At 38.9% G+C, this 21,524-nt stretch overlaps 2 protein-coding genes across 5 annotated transcripts in view; both read left to right on the top strand.

Moving 5' to 3' along the window:
• The window catches only part of SOS2 (SOS Ras/Rho guanine nucleotide exchange factor 2), an 80,155-nt gene extending 68,003 nt beyond the window's left edge, over positions 1–12,152 (top strand). The window contains exons 21-23 of one of the 2 annotated variants that reach the window (XM_045799006.2): positions 332–373; positions 9,425–9,534; positions 10,410–12,152. In XM_045799006.2, the coding sequence (XP_045654962.2) occupies positions 332–373; positions 9,425–9,534; positions 10,410–10,919 (662 nt within the window). In that variant the 3' untranslated portion in view covers positions 10,920–12,152. Of the gene's footprint in view, positions 1–331; positions 374–9,424; positions 9,585–10,409 lie in introns of both variants that reach the window. The other variant, XM_045799016.2, reaches the window with a different exon arrangement.
• A 454-nt stretch (positions 12,153–12,606) lies between these two features.
• Positions 12,607–19,076, top strand: VCPKMT (valosin containing protein lysine methyltransferase). Of its 3 annotated transcripts, XM_045799040.2 has the most exons (7): positions 12,696–13,049; positions 13,147–13,257; positions 13,449–13,521; positions 14,340–14,459; positions 15,498–15,602; positions 17,938–17,991; positions 18,795–19,076. In XM_045799040.2, the coding sequence occupies exons 1-6, from the start codon at positions 12,784–12,786 to the stop codon at positions 17,950–17,952; spliced, it is 690 nt and encodes a 229-aa protein (XP_045654996.1). In that variant the 5' UTR covers positions 12,696–12,783; the 3' UTR covers positions 17,953–17,991; positions 18,795–19,076. The 3 variants fall into 3 exon arrangements, with proteins under 3 accessions (XP_045654982.1, XP_045654996.1, XP_045654987.1); XM_045799031.2 differs by having other exon boundaries at positions 12,699–13,049; positions 17,938–19,076; XM_045799026.2 differs by lacking the exons at positions 17,938–17,991; positions 18,795–19,076 and having other exon boundaries at positions 12,607–13,049; positions 15,498–17,929.
• The last annotated feature ends 2,448 nt before the right edge of the window (positions 19,077–21,524 follow it).

Raw genomic sequence — 21,524 nt, 5'->3', positions numbered from 1 at the left:
CATTAAAGATTTGTTTAGTACCTTCCGGGCCCCATACTGCTGCTCTAAAGGGAGCAACAGAGAGTACGAAAACAAGCAGATAAGTGTTGTGAAGGAAATTTAAAAAGAGACTGTGATAGAGAGGGAACTACTTATGCTAAGAAAGGAAAAACATTCCAGCTACAAAGGTAACATTCCGGGTTCATTTCTTTTAAAACTAACATGTCAAGAGAGGATGATAAAATTCTGTATTCTCTGTGTTATTGCATTTGTTACTTTATGCAAAAATATTTTTAAAATAAAACCATACATACTACCTTTCTTTTCAAATCAATTTTTCTCATTCCAATAGGCAGCAATAGCATCTTTGCTCCAGTCCTCTTGCCACATTCAAGTAAGTAAGAATTTGAGTTGATTCTAATGAAATAAATTTGTATAGGAGTATTTGGGTTTTAGCAACATTAAACAATTTTTTAAAAATGAATGAAATTCTTATAAACTGTGTTATTTGCTTACAGCTGGGTACTATTTAAACTTTACTATAGTTTTCATCATTTTACAACTTATCTATGGTCTAGGGGCTGTGTGACCTTGAACAAATTACTTAGCATCTCCAACCCTGTTAAGGATCAAATGAGATCACGATGTAGAGCCCCCAGCACATTGGTTGGCACAGAGTGAACAGTGATTTCATCTCAGTTGCTTCTCCTCTTTCCCATCCTAATTCATTTTCCAATATGGATTATATACTTAAGTGTTTATTAGGTTCCCAGACTAGCCTTTGATCACTTGTTTCTTCACATGGTCCTATTTAATTAAGGCAGTTATTTTAGTAAAATGCTATTCTGCCATTCTTGGTTATTTCATAATGTATGACATAAATGCTGTCACCTTTCTTTCTACAGTCATTTGTTTAAAACAACCCAGGGGCGCCCGGGTGGCTCAGTCAGTGAAGCGTCTGCCTTCAGCTCAGGTCATGATCTCAGGGTCCTGGGATTGAGCCCCGCATCAGGCTTCCTGCTCAGCAGGAAGTCTGCTTCTCTCTCTGCCTCTTCTCCACCACCACCACCCCAGCTTGTGCTCTCTCTCTTGCTCACTCTCTCTCTCTCAAATAATTAAATAAAATCTTTAAACAACAACAACAACAACTACCCAAAAAGGTACAGAGTAGCTTCAGGAATAATTCTCCCAATCTGGAGGACTTCTGCTTCTGTCATATTAAAATGTATATAATTTAGGTCATAACAAGACAGTTCCTGTCTTATGAGAAAAGTAAGGTTAGTCTTTTAAATGTTTATAATTCTGCATTTTAATATTTAAATTTTTATGAAAGTGATATATGCATACAGTTTAAAAGGCAAATACTCCTAAACACTGAAAATGAAATTGATAGCACTTCCCTACCCCATGTCTCCCCACATCTTTTCTTGTTCTCCAGTGACACTTCCACATTTTTTTTTTAAGATTTTATTTATTTATTTGACAGAGAGAGACAGCCAGCGAGAGAGGGAACACAAGCAGGGGGAGTGGGAGAGGAAGAAGCAGGCTCCCAGCAGAGCAGGGAGCCCAATGTGGGGCTTGATCCCAGGACCCCAGGATCAGGCCCTGAGCCAAAGGCAGACACTTAACGACTGAGCCACCCAGGCGCCCCAACACTTCCACGTTTTTAAATGGTGTTTTCATATTTTTCTCTCTTTTGAATCATTAGTTTTAGACAGTTTTTACTGATTTCCTATTACAGTAGATGAGAATTTTGCCCTTTATTCTGCCTAATATACTTGTCACATTTTGGGAAAATATTATTCACTATTAAGTAGTGTATACTATGATTATGTTTCCTTTCTTGTACAGCTCTGTTTCATGAAGTTAATGATAAACTTATTAATGCTTAGGTGTTTTTGTTTGTTGGTTGGTTTTCCAAATATCTATTGCTCAGTCTTCTCACACCCCGTCTCAGCACAGTTTTCCATAAGGTCAGACCACTCAGGACAGTTGTCAGGATGTTCGTTTTGCTGTTTAACTTGGAAACTTCCTTCCTGGTGCCCTTTAGTTCTACTCCAGTTTGGACTGGTTGCTCTCTTGGCCTCTCACCCAGCTGTCATCCTAGAACTTTCTTTTGTTGTCGTCCTAGAAATTCCTTCACGTCTCTTCTGTGTTGGATCCTTGTTTTTTTGGACTCCTTGTCTTCTTTCTTGAATGCTCCCTTACTTTGGTAGAGTACATCCTCTAGTAGCTACCTGAGAAAGGCTAAAAAGATAAAAAGTTTTTAAGTTTTTATATTTCTGAAAATGTATTTAATATATTTGTTAATAGTTTGGGTATAGAATTATAAATCCTTTTCACTAGGAATTTTGAGGGCATTTTCTTATGGTCTTCTTGCTTTCATACTTCCTGTTTAGAAGTCCAGTGTCATTCACTCATAAATTATTCATGCATAGTTTTTAAATGCCTGATATGTGCAGGCAGTATTCTAAGTGCAAGAAACTGTGACACTGAACAAAATAGAAATCCGCTGTCAATGACCTTCTAGTTTCAATCCTTTTTTAAAACTAGAGTACACTTGCTGTAGCAAAGGGACCCAAAAATACAGAACCTTAAATGAAATAGAACTCTATTTCTCACAATGGCCAAGTAAACACCTCTGTTCCACAAGCTAATAGGACAATTCAGGAATCTCAAAATGGGGCTTCCATCTCTGAGTTTTGAGCAACTGCTTCAGTTATTATCATTTTCTAGCCAGGAGGAAGGTGAATGTCGACAGGTTTTGTTAGAAAAACATGATCTTAAAAAAAAAAAAAAAAAGAAAAAAAAAAGAAAAACATGATCTGAGGGGCACCTGGGTGGCTCAATCAGTTGGGTATCTGCCTTAGACTCAGGTCATGATCTCAGGGTCCTGGGATCAAGCCCTCAGTCCAGTTCCCTGCTCGCCAGGGAGCCTGCTTCTCCCTCTCCTTCTGCTCCTCCCCCTGCTTTTGCTCTCTCTCTTTCTCTCTCTCTTTCAAATAAATAAATAAAATCTTAAAAAAAAAAAAAAAAAGGAAAGAAAAGAGAAACATCTGGGTGTTGCTCACATTACTCCTGCTCTCATTCCATTGGTCAAAACTTTGCTACAAGGGAGGCTGAGAGATGTTGTCTGTAGCTAGGCAGCCTTTTGTCTTGCTAAAATACATGGGATCCTGTTACTAAAAGGAAGAAAAGGAAAGGTACACTGGGGGACAGTTGGAAGTCTCTGCCACAATATATGCAAGAAAGTTTTAGAATATTCTCTTTATTCCTGATGATCTGTACGTTCGCAATGATCTGCTTTAATATGAACCATTATTTTCTTTCATTTTGTCATCTACTTATTAAGCCCTTTAAATTTAGAGATCATGTGATTTCTAGAAAATGTTCCTTATATTGTTTTGTTAATAATTTCCTCCCAAATATGTTGTCTGACTTGCTTTTTTAGTTCCTTTTCCATATTGTATATCCTAGATTGAGCCTCCAGTTTTCTTGTCTTTTATCTTATTGTCCATCTCTTTGTTTTCTTGTTCTGTTTTCTGCAAGATTTCCTCCCTTCATCTTCCCACTCTTTTTTTTCATTAATTGTTGATTTTGAATTTCCAAAAAATTCTTTCTAGTTACCTTTGTTTATGCCATTTTTATATCATCCTATTATTCTGGTTTCATGGATTCACTGTCTTATCTTCCATAGGATATTATAGTGTTTTTGAAAAAAAAATTGTTTCTGGTTTTTTTTTCCTTTCTGAGTTGCATCTATTAGTTTAGTCTCTTGTCTTTCATATTGGAGTCTTTCCTTTCTTGTCTGGTATCCTAAGCTTTCCATATTTTAGAGTGAGGCAGTGTAAGCTGATGGGAAATGCTATATCCATGGTCAGAGCTTGTTGACATGTAATAGAGTGATGAGAAGTTCTTTACTTAGGAAATCTGCAAACATCAGAATCTATGAGGCCTCTTCTCTAGGACTGTTTAATTTTTCCAAAGAAAGATCTTTGAATCTTCTGCCTGGGTGGTCTGAACATTTAGTATGAAAATCTGTGTTTTTAGCACAGGCTAATGACCCCCCTCTGATGTGTAGATTCACCAGAAAATAAAACCCCCAGTCTCCCACAGAACTTTAATTGCTCCTTATATAGATTTAATCAAGTCTTCTGTTTTCATCCCATGTCTTCCATTATACCAAGTACCTTTAACTCCTGATCCCTCCTTTCATTCTGTGGGGGCACGTTAAAGGCTGTTTGTCAGTATCACTAACTGCAGACACTCGGGTTTCATCTTCCTCCACGTGTCTCCCTCATATACACTGTAGTCCACCTTCATGTATTGAAGCTGCAGGGGTCAGATGTTTCCTGGCTGCACTGAAGTTTGTTTCTTATTTTCCGTGTTGTTCTGTGGTGGAAATGTTTTTACTATGTCTATTAGTTTCTTTTAGTGCTGCTCTAAGAAAGTCCCACAGACTGAGTGGCTTAGAAGGGCCCAGTTCTGGAGGCTGTAAGTCCCCAAATCAGGATGTTGGCAGGGCCTTGCTCTTTCTGAAACACGTAAGAGAGAATCTTTCTTTGCCTCTTCTAACTTCTGGCCTTTGCTGACAGTCTTTGGCCTCCTTTGGTTTATGGATGCATCATCTCAGTCTCTACCGCTGTTGTCAGATGGTCGTTTTCTCCCTGCGTGTTTCTTTGTCCCTTCTCCTCTCCTTTTAAAGACCTCAGTCGTACTGGATTGGGGTCCACTTTCGTCCTAACTTGATTACATATCTGTAAAGACCCTATTTCTAAATAAGGTCACATTGACAGGTACTGGGTGTTACAGGTGACAGGCACTTCAGCATATTTTGGGGGGGGACACAATTCAACCCCTAACACCAAGCGATTTTAGAATCAGGAGTTCTAGACATTATTTTGGATGGCAGTAAAATACATTTTCCATATGATAAGGAAAATTTCATTTTGAAATTTAATGGAAAATATTGAAAATAACTGCATAAAATTCTGACTCTCCTAAAACAAATCCTGAAAGAAAGAACATAGTATGTATGAAAAGTGCTCACATACAATGGGAAAAACAGCAAGACTCCACTAACAGTGGACATGAATAGACTGTTCACATCAAAGTATGAGCAAGCCTGTGTTAAAAGTTACTCTCATACATTACTTATCCCTTCTAAATTGGTATATTAGCATGACCCTTTTGGAAAGAAATCTGTAAACAACATGTCAAACCATAAAAATGTTCACACCCTTTGGTCTTATCCAGTAGGAAATTGAATACTTACTTCGTAGCACCTACCGTGCTAGGTACTGCAGATTCAGTGGCGAACAAAAAACCCAAGTTTCTGCCTTCATTTATTCAAAATACCAGTTTTGGGAAGAAGTCACATCCATGAAGATCACGTTGTTCATCCCACTCTCTTGGTTTTTCTAACTATACTTTCAGCTGCCTAGTTTCTCTTGCTTGTTTCTCTTCATATTCTCAACCTCTAAAAATTGGAAGGCCACAAGGTTCAGTCCCTGGACCTCTTCTCACTCATTTGGTTGGCCCATCCGGTCTTATATCATCTATATAATGATAATTCCCCAATTTTTTTCTCTACCTAGAACCTCTCTCTGACCTTTTGACCCATATACTCAGTGACCTATTCGACATCTCCATTTAGATACTTAATAGGAATCTCAAACCTAACCTCTCCAAAACTGAGCTTGTTTTCATCCCCTCCAAAGTTGTTCTTCCCACTGCCTCTTTATCCCAGTTCTCAACTGCATCTGATTGCTTAGGCTAAAAATATTAGAGTTATCTTTTACTTCTCTCTTTTTCTCATACCCCAAATGTGATTCATGAGCAAGTCTTGTTAACCTTCAAAATGTATCCAGAATCTATTTCTCACCATCTCTACTGCTGTCACCTTGATCCAAGCCACCATAATCTCTTACCTAGTTTATTATAGTAGCCTCCTAACTTCCCATCTTCCACATAGTCTGTTTTCACTATAGCAGCCAAGTCCTTTTAGAATGTAGGTTAGACCAAAAAGAAAAAAGAGTGTAAGTTAGGCTTGTCTCACCTGTGCTTGAAGCTCTCCAGTGCCTTTCTATCTCAGTGTAAAAGCCAAAGTTCTTTGAAAGGGCCCAGAAGGTTCTATGCATTTTAGCCTCTTTTGATGTCAGACTTCATCACCTACTGTTCTCTCCCATCACTCATTCTGCTCCAGCTGCTCAGTCTCCTGCACACGGTAGACACATTCCCACATCAGGACTTCTGCTCTTGCCATTCCGTGTGCCTAGAATGCTCTTCATCTGTTTGGCCTCATTGCAGGCTCCCTTGCCTCCTTCAGGTTTTTGCCCAGTATTACCTGAGTGAGGTTTTCCCTAGCCACGCTATCTAAAATTGCTCCCCTCCTATCTCCTTCTGTCCACCTTCCCTACCTAATATTTCTTCTTCTAATTTATAGCCATAGTTCTTTTACTTAGTTTTCAAATCTGTTCTCTCTCCCCAACCTAGAATATAAGCTCCATAGGGACATGAGTTTTTGCCTGTTCCTCACTACTGTATTGCTATAGTGCCTGGAACAGCATCTGACACTGTAGCAGTTATGCAATAAGTGTTTGTTGAAAAAGGTGGATGGACAGATGTCAAAAAATTGGAAGTAACTTACATAGCTAACTAACATTATAGAAATCACTTAGTAAATTACTCTACATTCATTAGTTTGGAACACTGAAACTATTTAAAATCCTCACAAAACCTGATCTTATAGGGAAGTGCTCTTGATAGTAAATAACATTGTGTTCACACTTCATCAAGGGTTATTGTGTGCCTGCTACAGAGAATATAACATAGTGGTTAAGTGGTCTGCTGTAGAGTCAGACCCATATTCAAAAACTCGCACAGCTTTTCTTTTCTTTCTTTCTTTCTTTTTTTTTTTAAGATTTTATTTATTTATTCGACAGAGAGAGAGACAGCCAGTGAGAGAGGGAACACAAGCAGCGGGAGTGGGAGAGGAAGAAGCAGACTTCCAGCGGAGGAGCCTGATGTGGGGCTCAATCCCAGAACGCTGGGATCACGCCCTGAGCCGAAGGCAGTTGCTTAACGACTGAACCACCCAGGCGCCCCCAAAAACTCTCACAGCTTTTCCACCATCATTCAGATATTTTCTGCTTCCATGAGTGTGTATTTCTGTAAGGAAGAAAAGACCCACCTAAGTCTGACTTAAACAATAAGAAAGCATTCTGACTCACAAAATTGGAAGTCTAGAGGAAGACTGCTTTAAGACTTGTTGAATCTCTGGCTCAATGATGTTATCAAAGACTAGGTTCTTTTTCGATTCTTCATTGTTTTGTCCAAATTATCGGCTTTACCTAAGGCTGTTTTCCCTCAAGGTCGTAAGAGTGGTGGCAGGAGTAATAATGGTTTTGTGCTTCTTTGTTCAGTCAGGTAAGAAGGAAAGAGATATACAGAGACAGACTGGCAGAGTGCTTTTTCAGAAGGGCAAGGAACTTTCTTTTCAGTAGTCGCTTCCAGATCTTTCACATTTCACTTGTCTGAACTAGGTCACATGCCTACAGCTAAGTCAGTCACTCTGACTGATGGAGTGGATTACACAGATTGACTTGGTCTAATCAGGCCCCATCTTTGGAGCTACAGGATGAGGTCAGCTTTCCCTCAAGTGAAGCATAGGGCTGCATGCATGAAAGGGAGTTAGATAAAAATCGGATCACATTAAGAAGGTGAGAAGTGAGGGGCGCCTGGGCGGCTCAGTCGTTAAGCGTCTGCCTTCGGCCCAGGGCGTGATCCCGGGGTCCTGGGATCGAGCCCTGCATCGGGCTCCCACTCCCCCTGCTTGTGTTCCCTCTCTCGCTGGCTGTCTCTCTCTCTGTCGAATAAATAAATAAAATCTTAAAAAAAAAAAAAGGTGAGAAGTGAGTCCCATGTGCACTACTTTTTTTTCTTTTTTACTTTTTAAAAAGTATTTATTATTGGGGCACCTGGCTGGCTCAGTGAGTAGAGCATGCAACTCTTGATGTTAGGGTGATGAGTTCAAGCCCCACGTTGGGCATAGAGCATACTTTAAAATAGAGGTTTTTTTTAAAAAGTATTTATTATTGAAGTATAGTTGACATACAATGTTATATTAGTTTTAGATGTACAACATAGTGATTTGACAATTCTCTACATTACTCAGTGTTCACAACAAGTGTAGTCACTCTGTGTCACTGTATGTTATAATAATATTATTGCCTATATTCCCTAAGCTGTACTTTTTATTTCTTTGACTTATTTTATAACTGGAAGTTTGTGCCTCTTAATCCCCTTCATCTATTTCACCCATGCCCTTATCCTCCTCCACTCTGGAAGCCACCAGTTTGTTCTCTGTATTTATGAGTCTTTTTCTTTTTGTTTTGTTTTTCAGAATTCACATATAAGTGAAATCATATGGTATTTGTCTTTCTCTGACTTATTACTACTTAACCTCATACCCTCTATGTCCATCCATATTGTTGCAAATGACAAGATCTCATTCTTTTTTGTGGCTGAGTAATATTCCTCTGTGTGTGTGTGTGTGTGTGTGTGTGTGTGTGTGTGTGTGTGTGTGTACACGTGGTATTTCTATTTTTTTTATTTTGTGAGGAACCTCCATTATTGTTTCCAGAGTGGGTGCACCAGTTTGTCTTCCCAGCAACAGTTCGTGAGGGTTCCCTTTTCTCCACATCCCCAACACTTGTTATTTTTCTGATTGGAGTTGGGGTACACTGGGCCAGACTGGTTGACTACACCACATGGGATAGATTCACTATCACCAAGAGTAGTTCGCTCCCAAGACAGGGCCAACGATGCTGATCAGGCAAAAGGAGTATATCTGCAGCAGATAGTGCTCTGCCTGACCTCCCACACCATCTGCCGACACCCCATAGGCATACTTTGTTTTTGACACCCGGAGCTAGTAGCACCCATCAGGTGACTGCACAGTCACAAGATCAGGACAGCAGTTTTTTTACATGGAGTAAAGATATTGACATCTCTACTTGGATATCACATAAAGAGTTCACACTCCATATGTTTAAAATTAAACTCCTCAGCTTTCTCAACTAGTTCCTATGAGCCCAGTCTTAATGTAATGATAAACAAGACATGGTCACTGCTTTTATAACAAGTGTTGGTCAACAAATAGAGTTGTATTCTTTTTATCTTTAATCTTATTTAAATTGTATGTTTTCGGGGAGCTCTAGTGTCTGCCACATACCAGGCATTACCACTGTTGTACTAGTGCTTAGGGACACAAGTTAACACACACTGCCCTCAAAAAGCTTGCGGTTTAGTGGAGAGTATAGCTGAACCAACAGTTCAGTACAGTCTGACATTTGCTGTAGCAGAGGTGATCACAGATTGAAATAAAGCCTTATCTTATGATTGCACTGTGAATTGTGGTTCAACTAATCTTTTTTACCCCCAGAATCTTTCTTCAGTTCATGTGGTAGTTTACATAAACTAAGTGAAGAGCCACTGATTCCTCCTCCACTTCCTCCTCGAAAAAAGTTTGACGACGATGCTTCAAACTGCAAGGTAGTCGGCAGCACGGGGTCCGTCTTAGCTCGTCCAGCGCATTCAGAGTGGTGAATCTTCAGATAGTTCTTGTTCTTGTAAAAAGTCTGTAAATCATAATTTGGCTACCCTTCATAGTTTTGAAATGCTTCAGTTGTTTTATTTGAAAAATACTTTTAATAATTGCTTAATTCTCGTTTATATTTTTTTCTAAAAAGAGGCTGGGCAGCCAGATTCACAGATACTCAGAAGTATGTTTTCCTTCTGGTAGAAAGGGGGAAAACTTTAGTATTCAAAGCATTCTTCAAACTTTAAACCGGTACTTCTCAAACTGTAGGCTGCATCAGAATGACCTGGGAGGCTTATTAAAAGTAGATTGCTGAGTTTCTAATTCAGTAGGTCTAGGGTGGGACCCAGGAATTTGCATTTTTTAACAAGTTCCCTACTGGTGCTGATGCTGCTGGTCCCTGGATCACACTTGAGAACCGGCACGGTAAGCCTCACTGGGGAAAGTAGAAGTAGATGGCCAGAAAGCAGAAGCTGGACGTTGAGTTCCCTTGACATCATGTCCTTTAATGTCTACAAAGCTATGTATTCCTTTGACTGACTTGCATATTACAGTTAAAATGCATACATTTTTGAAAGGTATATAAAGCAAGATAACCTGAGGCTTTATGTTCTAAGATTTCAATGAAAACATCTCATATATAAAAATAATAAACTAGGCCCCAAATAAAACTGGGAGTATTTTACTCATGAATCTGATCATTAAATCAGATTAATCTATTTAGAGCTTCTGGATTTAACTGAACACATAAGAATTTTTCAGTCTTTTAAAGCTTAACAGATTTTTCAGGAGAATGGAGGTATAATTTAATTTTTTTTTTTTTTTTGAGGGAAACACGAAATCTGATGATGACCCCCCTGCTATTCCACCAAGACAGCCTCCTCCTCCAAAGGTAAAACCCAGAGTTCCTGCTCCTACTGGTGCATTTGATGGGCCTCTGCACAGTCCACCTCCACCGCCACCAAGAGATCCTCTTCCTGATACCCCTCCACCAGTTCCCCTTCGGCCTCCAGAACACTTTATAAACTGTCCGTTTAATCTTCAGCCACCTCCACTAGGACATCTTCACAGAGATCCAGACTGGTTCAGAGATGTTAGTACATGTCCAAACTCGCCAAATACTCCTCCTAGCACACCCTCTCCGAGAGTACCACGTCGATGCTACGTGCTCAGTTCCAGTCACAACAACCTTGCTCATCCTCAAGCTCCCCCTGTTCCACCAAGGCAGAATTCAAGCCCTCACCTACCAAAACTGCCACCAAAGACTTACAAACGGGAGCTTTCGCACCCTCCATCATACAGACTGCCTTTGCTAGAAAATGCGGAAACTCCTCAGTGACCTTAGCCATATGTAGTCATTGACACTGGAATGGTATTTGTAAAGGGTTTTTTTTTTTTTTAATTTATTCAAAAAAGGCATAGTATTTTAGTACTTTTTACAAATAATGCTCTTACAAAAATGCTACTGATCAAATAAGCTTTTAAAAATTGGAAAAATAAAAATACAAAAGTCCTTTATCATTATCCTCAGGTGATCAGTAGCATTGCCTTGTCTTGGATCCTCAGTGCTGCCAAAAGGCCAGTATAAAGAATTTATATTTGCACTGTAGACTCTGCTAAAATATGGTTTAAAGTGACATTGATTGCACTGAAAGGGGATAGTGCATTTGTGGAATTTTTCAAATTTGGATAATAGATGCCTTTTTAAGGCAGTGAATTTACACAGATATAGGGGGTGTATGGTATTACTGATTTTTAAAACTCTTTGACCATCTTCTAGTTTTTACTTCTAGTTTTTATGTTTAGGGAGAATTGTGAAAAACACCCACTGTTCTTAAACTCTTTAATGCCATGTCTTAAATGCCAGAATTTGCTGCTGAAGACAAAAATGAAAAATAGAATGAAAATAATAGGATGCACTGTAAGTGTTTATTATTTTGTCAAAATGGATACAGAGACTACCTAACCCAGTCATAGAGGGAAAAAGGGCATGTATCTCATTCAGATGTGCCTTTTGTTTTTGCAGACTATGGTGTCTTTAGCTAATGAGTTGCCTATTGTTTTGGAAAACAAAGTTAATTAATATGCCATGTATGTCCAGTTTTGTTTATATTGTATATTTAAAGATAATGCTAATAACCTATATAAATTTAAGTGACTCAAGGCCTATAATACAATCTGCTACTTTACTAACTCAGAAATTCAGAGGAAAATTTCTTATGGCATAGGAACCAACTGCCTTGCCCTCAAAACCTAGTAACTTTCTCTATAAATCTCATGTTAACTAAAGTAAAAAAAAATTTTTTTTTTAGATTGGTAACATTTAAACCAGCAAACATACTTAAAGCTTTATTAAACTTTTTATTCAGAGAAGTAAGTAAAAGTTTTATTTGCCATTTGGACTCCTGGGTTCAGAGTGATGAAAACGCGCGTTTTGCTGACAGTGCTGTAGCAGCAGTTGTGAAGTAGCCAAAAGCCACGTTGTTTGTTTACTGGTCTGTGGCCTTTTACTGTGCTTTGTATCAGAGTTCTTAACAAGATTAATAAATCACCCCAGTCTTAATTTTTAAAAGACTTTTAAATACGTGTTTTCATTATAAGAAACAAGGGGAGAGATTGTTGAATTCTGCGGAAATACACCCACATTATTTTCAATATTTTGTGCTATTTAAATTACGTAATCCCAAAGAATTTGATGTAAATTTTAGAAGGATAACTTTGTCTTAACTGTTAAAACAGCAATCAGCAAGCTTCCAGCAACCATTTTTATGCATTCAGATGAAAAATTAGCAGGCAAGGAAACTCTTGGTAAGGAGGGGGGTAGCCTGCTTGGTAGAATCTTGAAAACTGCCTGGATTTAAAGCCAATAACTACTGAGTGAATTAGTCTCCTGGTAAAAACACTGGGGTTTGCCTTAAGAGCAGGTGACAATACCAGCTTTGTCTGGAAGAGCGGTTTAAGCTACCTGTTTGTTAAGCCAGGCTTGTAACTTAGAGGAGTGAGGCTGACCGACCCCGGGGCAGCGCTGGCCCGGGGCTCGACCGCGCCCTGCTAATGCTGCCTGCCCAGCTTTGTGCCTTTGCGCACGCGCTGTGGCGCCAACTTCGCCACTAGGAGGCGCCGGGCCCTCTTCAGGCCGGCCCTGGGGCGGTGCGTGTGGGTGTGACGTCACTGCGCGCGCCGCTTCTTGTTGCCGGGCAGCGATGGCGGCTCCTCTGGAGTCCTCGGCGGAGGACCCACTGCGGAACTTTGTTCGAGTTTTGGAAAAGCGAGACGGCACGGTGTTACGACTGCAGCAGTATGGCTCGGGCGGCGTGGGCTGCGTTGTTTGGGACGCTGCCATTGTCCTTTCTAAGTACCTGGAAACGCCCGGGTTTTCCGGCGATGGGGCTCACGCTCTGAGCCGGCGGTCGGTGCTGGAGCTGGGCTCCGGCACTGGGGCCGTGGGGCTCATGGCTGCTACCCTCGGGTAAGAGCTGGCAGGAGGGGGTGCCGCTTCGTTCGGGAAACCCGGATTCGTGGTTTACGACGCTTGTGCCTACACCTCAATCGACGTTATTTTGTAGGGCTGATGTTGTGGTCACAGATCTTGAGGAATTGCAAGACTTGCTGAAGATGAATATTAATATGAACAAGCATCTTGTCACTGGTTCTGTTCAAGCCAAGGTACTGAAATGGTTTGTATGGCCTTTCAGCTTGTTTTAAGATAACGATCTGTAGTTTGCTTTAAATTGCGTTTCACTAAAAGCATAGTTAATACAAAGGGGACCTTCCAGAACTTGTTTAGAGAACCTTCCAGAACTTGTTTAGAGAACAATGTTTTAAATTATTAAAGCAACAGTTAAAATATTTGGTTGACATTTTTAAGGGGGGAAGAAATAGAAGACTTTCCATCTCCGCCAGACTACATACTGATGGCCGACTGCATATACTATGAAGAGGTAAGTATTCAGTGAGTGAAGTGTCTGTCTTCAGAAGTTGTATCATAATTCGTGGATTCCAAAGTGCTTATTTCTTCACCTTTTAACATCTCTGAAGGCAGGATATGTGTCCTATAGTTGATGACACAGTAAAGAACATTAAGGTTACCAGGAACTATATGCATGTACTCGTGATAAACATGTAGACCTGTGAAACATGTTGACAAAAGTGTTATGTGCATTTGACTAGAGGCTTCTGTAATATTTTAAAGATTTTGCCATTTGGATCTGTTAAGATAAGCTACGGATTTTTTTAAGCTCTTTCCAGTGAACAAGTTAACCATGACTTTGAGAATTAAGTTGCATTGTAAAGAATTCATTGTTCTGTGGCAAGATTGATTCAGGATGGTATTTTTTAAAATATCAGTTTGTATAATATTGTGGGCATCACATTTGTAAAATAACAAACATTGAACTACCTTATGCTCAAGTTAGGGTCGGACTTACTTTTGTGGGTAAAATTCCAAGTTAAAATAGATTAAATAAAATTAATTTTTTAAGAGCGAGGTCAGTTTCATTTGTTTTCCCATGGTAACTCCAAAATGCAGTCATTTGAGTCTTGGAAACTGAAATCAATACAACGGTTGATTAGTGAAGAGGAGTTTACCAGTCATTAGCTACAGAGCTTTAATTTAACCACATATACTTTGTTGATTGATTCAAAGATGGATAAATTGGAGGGGAGTTATAGTTACTCTCCACTTCTCCTACCCCCTTTTTATAGTAAAAATGTAAATTTTTAAAAATCATAAGTAAAAGTGATATTCCTTTTTGAACAGTCTTTGGAGCCGTTGTTGAAAACTCTAAAAGATCTTAGTGGATTTGAGACTTGTATTATATGTTGTTACGAACAACGAACAATGGGAAAAAATCCAGAAATTGAGAAAAAATATTTTGAGGTAAGTAGTAGATCTGTTTTCGTAGTGCTTTATGTGACTTCATCGAGGCTTTATGTGACTATGTGTTCAAATATATTATGGTAATTTTGAGTGGGGAACACATTCTGCTCATGCGAATCCAAGGAGACTATCCTTCATTGCCCACCATTCTACTAAGCTTCTCCCCCACCTTTTTCATCTTTTCTGATCCTTTTTTTCTTTTTCTTTTCTAATAAGTTGATCTAGTATCTACAGAACAACCTAAAATAATAACGGTAACACCCTTGTCTTTTCTAGAAAAGTTTTCCATGTTTCTTTATTAAACATGATGCTGGCTTTTGGGAACATAGTAATGTATTACTTTTGGAATCAGAAATATATGTGTTACATTTTTACGTCTGTGTTTTTCTCTGCATTTTTATGAAAGCTTCGACCAAGATATCCTGTCTACTTTCTGGAATGTTTTTTGGTTTTGTTTTGTTTTTTACTTTTTACTTTGAAATAATTAAAGACTTACAGAAAGTTGCAAAAGTGGTACATAGAGCCCCATGTATCGTTCACCTGTCTTCCCCCAGTGGTCCTCCAAACCCTTCTGATGGGCAAAAATCAATTACATTACAAGTGACTCCTCTTGAGGGTACCTCTACACAGCCCTGCAATTTATCTACTGAAAGGACTACTGTGCTTAAATAAGAATGTAAATACGTGACTCTGCCTCAGGTGCTAAAATTGTTTTTTATTTTCATGTTTTTCTTGAAAGTAAAGAATGTTAATGAACTTTTGAGACTGTAATTGAAAATTCAATATTGTTAAACAGTTTAAATTGAGTCAAACACATGTAAGATACACATATATCAGGTGCTCGGCTCAGTTTTTCATGTGTATACACCCGAGCAATCACCACTCTACATAAAAATGCAGAATATTTTCAGGACCTCAAGGCTCCCATGTGCCCTTTTCCAGTCAGTACTCCTCCAAAGTTAACTGTCACTCTGACTTCTGTTGCCACAGGAAATTTCGTATTATTGATTTTGAAGTATATCTCTTTTAAATTTATAGCTCCTCCAGCTAGACTTTGACTTTGAAAAAATTCCTTTGGAGAAACATGATGAAGAATATCGAAGCGAGGATATTCATATTTTATACATCAGAAAGAAAAAATCGGTAAATACATTCCCACCTCTTTATCCTCTGAGGAGATCTCATTAGCTGGGCACTGTCTCTGAGCTAATGTGTGGTGTAGACTGATTTTGATGTGGGGAAACAGTTCTAACGACTCACTGGCGCTCTCGGTGTTTAGATCACTTAATCTACCTGGCCTTGGATTCTTCCTCTAAAAAAAAAACAAAAAACCAGGCTACTTTGATAAAGGTCCTTTCCATCTGTAAATAATAGAGCTTTGTAATTGGGCATTACCTCAGGCAAATATCTTAGCTATTTGTACATTTCTTTTATCTCTCAGAGATTTAAAAATGCCAGTTCTGACTTTTGTGAACTTTTTCCAACCATTCAAATTTTTTTAAATAGTCTAAAGTATAACAAGGTAGATCTGCCCAGTAAATAAAAATGCACTCAAATAGAATTTATGTGTGTTACCCTTTTTTGTTGCTTCCTTTACCTGTTACAACAGTTACATTTTATAGAAGTTGCTCTGTATGCCTAGAGTTTGCTGTGTGTAGAGGGGAAGAATTGTATTTCATCCATTTTGTTTGTATCACCTTTTGTATATGTGACTAGTATAAGGCAAGGACATGATCTAATTTATGAATTAAGGGTGCTAATTTAGTAAGTCCTACTTGTTCCTGTTATCTTTGCTTTGATTAAATTTGTTCATGATGAAGTTCTCTGATTATGGGAATTCTAGCCAAAAGCAAATGGCTTGTAAGTTGGGGGATCAAGGCTAGGTATTAGAACTGTAAGAAGTGAGAGGCGGCGGGATTAGTAATTCAGATCTACTAACTTTCATTTGACATAGTGCTGGAGATCCAAAGATAAATTTTAAAAATGTTTTATGCCTTAAGGAATCTGGTTTTAGCTCAAGCTGTTGTGTAGTTTTAAAAGTAGAGGTTTTTTTGAGGCATTAAGATTTTGTCTCCTAAATGTAAAGGCTTTGTGTGTGTGTGTGTGTGTGTGTGTGAAGAATTACTTCTTTTTACAAAATTGATAAAATTCACCCTTTTAAAATGTAAGGTTCAGTGGTTTTTAGTATATTCACAGAGTTGCACAATTGTCACCACTTTTGAATTCTAAACATTCTTTATTGCCCCAAAAAGAAACCCCATACCCATTAGCAGTCACTTGCTGTTCCCACCTCTCCCTGATCTTTGGCAGCCACCAGTCTGTTCTCTGTCTGTGAAGTTGCCTGTTCTGAACATTTCATAGAAGTGGAATCACACACTATGTGGCTTCTTGTATCTGGCTCCCTTTTATAGTTTTAGAAGTAAAATATAGTTTTAATATTTCTTTGATATACTACACCTTATCCATCCATTCATCAGTCATTAGGCATTTCAGTGGTTTTTCACTTTTTGGCAATAATGAATACTGCAATGAATATTCATGTAAGAATTTTTCTGTGACTTACGTTTTCAAATCTCTTGGGTATATACCTAAGAGTAGAACTGCTAGGTCACATGGGAACTCCATGTCTAACTAACAGTGAATTGGCCAAACTGTACTCCAAAGCTGCTGTACCATTTTACATCCCCACCAGCAGTGGCGGAGGGTTCTCATTCCTTCGTATCTTCACCAGCGCTTGTCATTGTCCATCTTTTTGATGGTAGTCATCTCGGTAGGGGTGAAGTGGTGTCTCATTGTGGTTTTTATTTTCATTTCTTGAATGACTAATGTGGAGTGTCTCTCTTCATGTATTTACTGGCCATTTGTATATCTTTACAGAAATACTTAGCCTGTTTTTTGTTTGTTCGTTTTTAAGATTTTTATTTATTTGTCAGAGAGAGACAGTGAGAGAGGGAACCCAAGCAGGGGGAGTGGGAGAGGGAGAAGCAGACTCCCCACTGAGCAGGGAGCCCGATGTGGGGCTCGATCCCAGGACCCTGGGATCATGACCTGAGCCGAAGGCAGATGCTTAACCGACTAAGCCACCCAGGTGTCCCATACTTAGCCTGTTTTTAAATTGAGTTGTCCTCTTACCGTTGAGTTGTAATAGTTCTTTATATATTCTGGATACTAGACCCTTAACAGATACATGACTTTCAAATACTTTCTCCCATTCTGTGTTTGTTTTTTTTTTCTTGAGAGTATGTCCTTTGAAGCACAAAGCTTTTTAATTTTGATGATGTCTAGTATATGTGATTTTTCTTTGGTTGTTTTGTTTTAGGTATCAGCAAAAAACCATCTCTTAAAAATTCTGCATGGTTGTTCATTTGAATTGCATTTAGCCATTATTAAGCATATTGCTTAGTATTAAGTACCCAGTAAATACTTAATTTTTTATAAGAAATCAGTCTTTAAAGCTTTCATTTTTTTTTCCTTATAGAAATCTCCATCGTGAAATCTTTAGTCCTCTTACCCAAGCTCTCTAACAACCTGGGTAAGCTAAAGATGTGAATGGAACATGTGAATACAGCATGGGAAGATTGTGTTCACAGATTTTTCCAGCATGTCCATAGAGATTCAGTATATAACTGACAAACCACCATGGGCTGCCTGCAATTCGAAAAATGATTACTGCCTGCCTGCCTGCCAGTGGGCCTGAAATCCAACTTAGTTTACCTGTAGCTCAGCATCAAGTTCTGCTTAAACGAAAATTGTGTATCAGTCACTCCTCAAATGAATATAGGTGTTGAAGTTTGCCTAAAGTCTGCCAGAAATAAACAGTGAAGTGGCTTGGTTGACTTGGCATTATTGTCAGGAAACTAGAGATAAATTGATCCAATTTCTAAAGAGAGATATCTATTACTATGTAATTCTGTTTAAGTTGCAACTAATAAAATTTAGTTGTGTTCAAGATCAGTAAATCTAAAAGTAGGTTTTTATTTTAATGTAATTATGCAGTGGTTTTTATCATATGTATCTTCCACTTCATTGCTATTATTACGATAGCTTTAGTATTTTAAATGTTCTTTTACTTAAAAAAAAAAAACCTGAAAATACTGTTTTGTATACTTCTATTAGCCAAAGTTTTATTCTTTTCTTCCACCGTACATGTCTATATGAGTTAGATAGTAAATTATACTGTAATGAGTTGGTAGGAATGAAAGTAAGAAATCAGGAGGGGGGAAAAGGTATCTTTAAAAACTTTTTTTCATTTGAGAATGGAGTAGGAATAAAAGTCCAGTTTCAGGCTTGTGCACTTACGTGGCTCTTGCACTTTTCTTTGCATATATATTCCAGGAAAATGGCGAAAATCACCAGTGTTGTTTACATGAAACAGAGAACTGTCTTTAAATCACTACAAATGTTGTTCTATATACATTGACCAAGTGATTTTGATTCTGCGTATTCTCTGTTTTATGATGGTACAATAATCATCTGCTCACAGACTGATCGATCGAGGCCTTCAGTTACACCAGTTATGAAGAGTAAGACTAGCTGGATAGAATGCCGGTACTCGTAGGCATTGGTGCGAGGTGGCACATTTTATGTATTAAAATAAACATTGTTTTTGAGATCCTGTGATTTTGTCAATGTTTCAGAAATAGCTTTGAAGAAAATGAACATCTAAATCAGGCTTTCCAGAAAAAGCAAAAGCAGCCCTATTTAGAAAAGTTAAAAGATCCAAGTCAAAAGAACCATTCTTTCCCTCAGGCTTCCTTCGGTCTTTAAAGTTTGTCTTGCTGTTCTTTTTCAAAATACGTTGTTCATACCGCTCTTAGCATTTCATTAAGCAGTTTACTAAACAGTGCAAACTAAATATATGATTCTTTGTTAGTTACAGATAGCACCGGTTATCATTAGTGAAGTCTTGGCACAGATGACTACTTTCTAGCCTATTCCGTAACATCGTGCAACTTAAAAAAATAAGTCTGACATTGACCACCTATAGGAATCCGCTTATATTCTCAGATCCCTGTTCACCCTCCTCCTCTTTTCACTAGACTTCTACTATTCAGTGCCTCTGGGTCTTAGGCCTGAGGTGCCCCTTGGCATTCCTATAGGAAAGCCCAGCTCCTTTACCTCACATAGGTGCACCTTACGATCCAAAATTCTCCGGGGGAGTTGGGTTGAGGTCAGCCTCTACAGCTTTGCCAGAATCACCCTTTACTTGTATGTGCTTCCTTCCCTTCCCTGTCCTATTCCCACTCAATTTACCATCTCAGTACGTCGCTTGCATACAATTATCGCCATCTGTTCTGGAGAACTGACCTGAGTTACTGACTGTAGATTTAAGTAAATGGTAACATTAAATCATGGGATTTTTTTTTCTTCTATTTTGGAATAAGGCCAAAGCAGAGATTAAAAGTTACCAAATCTCAAAAAAGAAAAAGGTACCAAGTCTCCACATAGTAAGATCAGAGAACCACTGGTCATTAGGACCAGCAAGCACTGCGGGGGCTTACTGAGGGCTACCAGTTCAAGTAACATCCCCTATCACGAACCACCATTCCACAGACAGCCAGGGAGGCCTGGAAGAGGTCTCTGAGGAGCGCAGCATTGGGGACTGGGATCTAGTCCTTTGGGCTCTCTCATGAGGGAGGGAAGAGGGTACATCTGCACTCAGAAACCACAGGAGGGAGGCATGAAGGAAAAATTCAAGATTTAGGTTACTTCTAAGAAGGGGAGCCCAGCATTTTCTCACCTGTTTGGATTTACCCAGCAGATTAGCACATCTGTGTTTTTATTTCAGACCATGGGAATGAAATTGGAGAGGTGTTAAAGGTGGGTCCTGCCAGCCAGTGTTGATACAGGAGTTGGAGGCCAGAGGACTTGTGCAGCAACATGGAGAAGTACAAAGGCAGGTGCAGATGAGTGAGGTGTGATGCCATGGACTGGGGATCAACCAGAATACCGCCAACTCCAATCTCCAGGGACTGCTAGGGCTGGGGGCAGGTGGGGAGACAGCTCAGGAATGAACGTCTGGGCCTCTAGGTGAATGGGGGCTTGCCACTGTGCACCACAAAACCCGTAGGCCGGTTATCAGAATGCAGTTCTAGCCGATTAGGGAGCCCCAGTTTAAGGAGGTGTTTCTCAAACTCGGCTGCACATGGAATCACCTGGAAAGTTAAAAGCAAACAAAGCTGTGTTCAGGTCCCAGTTCAATTAAGAGGCATGGGATTTTTGTTAAAGGGCTCCAGGTGGTTTGCGTATTTAGCCTAAATTGAGAACTGCTATGTTAAGGAAGCCTAGCATCTATTTCCCAAGGGGAAGAGAGCAAAGAGGAGAAATATAAAAATAAACCACCCATGATTAGAGTGGGCCTATACTGCATAAGGAGAGAAAGAGCTTTGAATCCAATGTGGAATCATCTATGAAATAGGTTTTAAAATAAACAGGACTGAGCTTTAGAAATTGAGTGTTTACCTAAAATTTTAGAGATCTTGGTCAAGAAGGCAAAGGTGATGCTACTCAAGAGGAAAGGGGAGTCCAATAGCTGGAAAAATAAAATTGTTACAGCCTAGTCCCCAATGACTTGAGTCTCCCCCGGACACCAGTTATAACTAAAAGTCTTTGAGATTGCATAACTGAGGGTCTGTGAATCACGTTTCGTGAACTTGGGAATGAAGTTAGGTAATTTTTAATTATTTTAAGAATTATTAATCCAGAATAATAGAATTTTTTACACAGCTACCTTTTTCTTGTAACTTTCCTTGTTAAATGATGCCAAATGCAGTATTAACTTCGACTATAAATACTGGACTAATTGTTAAAAGTGTGGGTTATCGGAATAGGACTGCTGTTCTAAAGTTTCCCTGTAGATGGCATTGCTTGACTTGTCTTTAAACATTTTATGAAAAGGAAGTTGCTAAAATAGAGTATTTTGAAGTGGAATCACACTTGCATTTTAAAGGCAAACTAAATTAGATTTTAAAGAATCAAACTAATCGGGTTGCTTTCGAGCATAGCATGGTTGTCTTAGCATATTTGGGCTGCTAGGACAAAATATAGACTGGGTGGCTTATAAAT

The sequence above is a fragment of the Ursus americanus genome, chromosome 35, assembly GCF_024610735.1.
Source record: "Ursus americanus isolate L20-20 chromosome 35, mUrsAme1.1.p, whole genome shotgun sequence".
Classification (NCBI taxonomy): Eukaryota; Metazoa; Chordata; class Mammalia; order Carnivora; family Ursidae; genus Ursus; species Ursus americanus.
The sequence above is the reverse complement of the archived record's forward strand: the minus strand, read 5'-3'. Positions and strand labels throughout refer to the sequence as shown.

Excerpts from the sequence above, each read along its gene's own strand:
- VCPKMT (XM_045799026.2), top strand. The coding sequence starts at position 12,784 with ATGGCGGCTCCTCTGGAGTCCTCGGCGGAGGACCCACTGCGGAACTTT. Across the intron at positions 13,258-13,448 it reads CAAGCCAAGGTACTGAAATG|GGGGGAAGAAATAGAAGACT; the intron begins GTTTGTATGGCC and ends GACATTTTTAAG. Across the intron at positions 14,460-15,497 it reads TTGAGAAAAAATATTTTGAG|CTCCTCCAGCTAGACTTTGA; the intron begins GTAAGTAGTAGA and ends TTAAATTTATAG.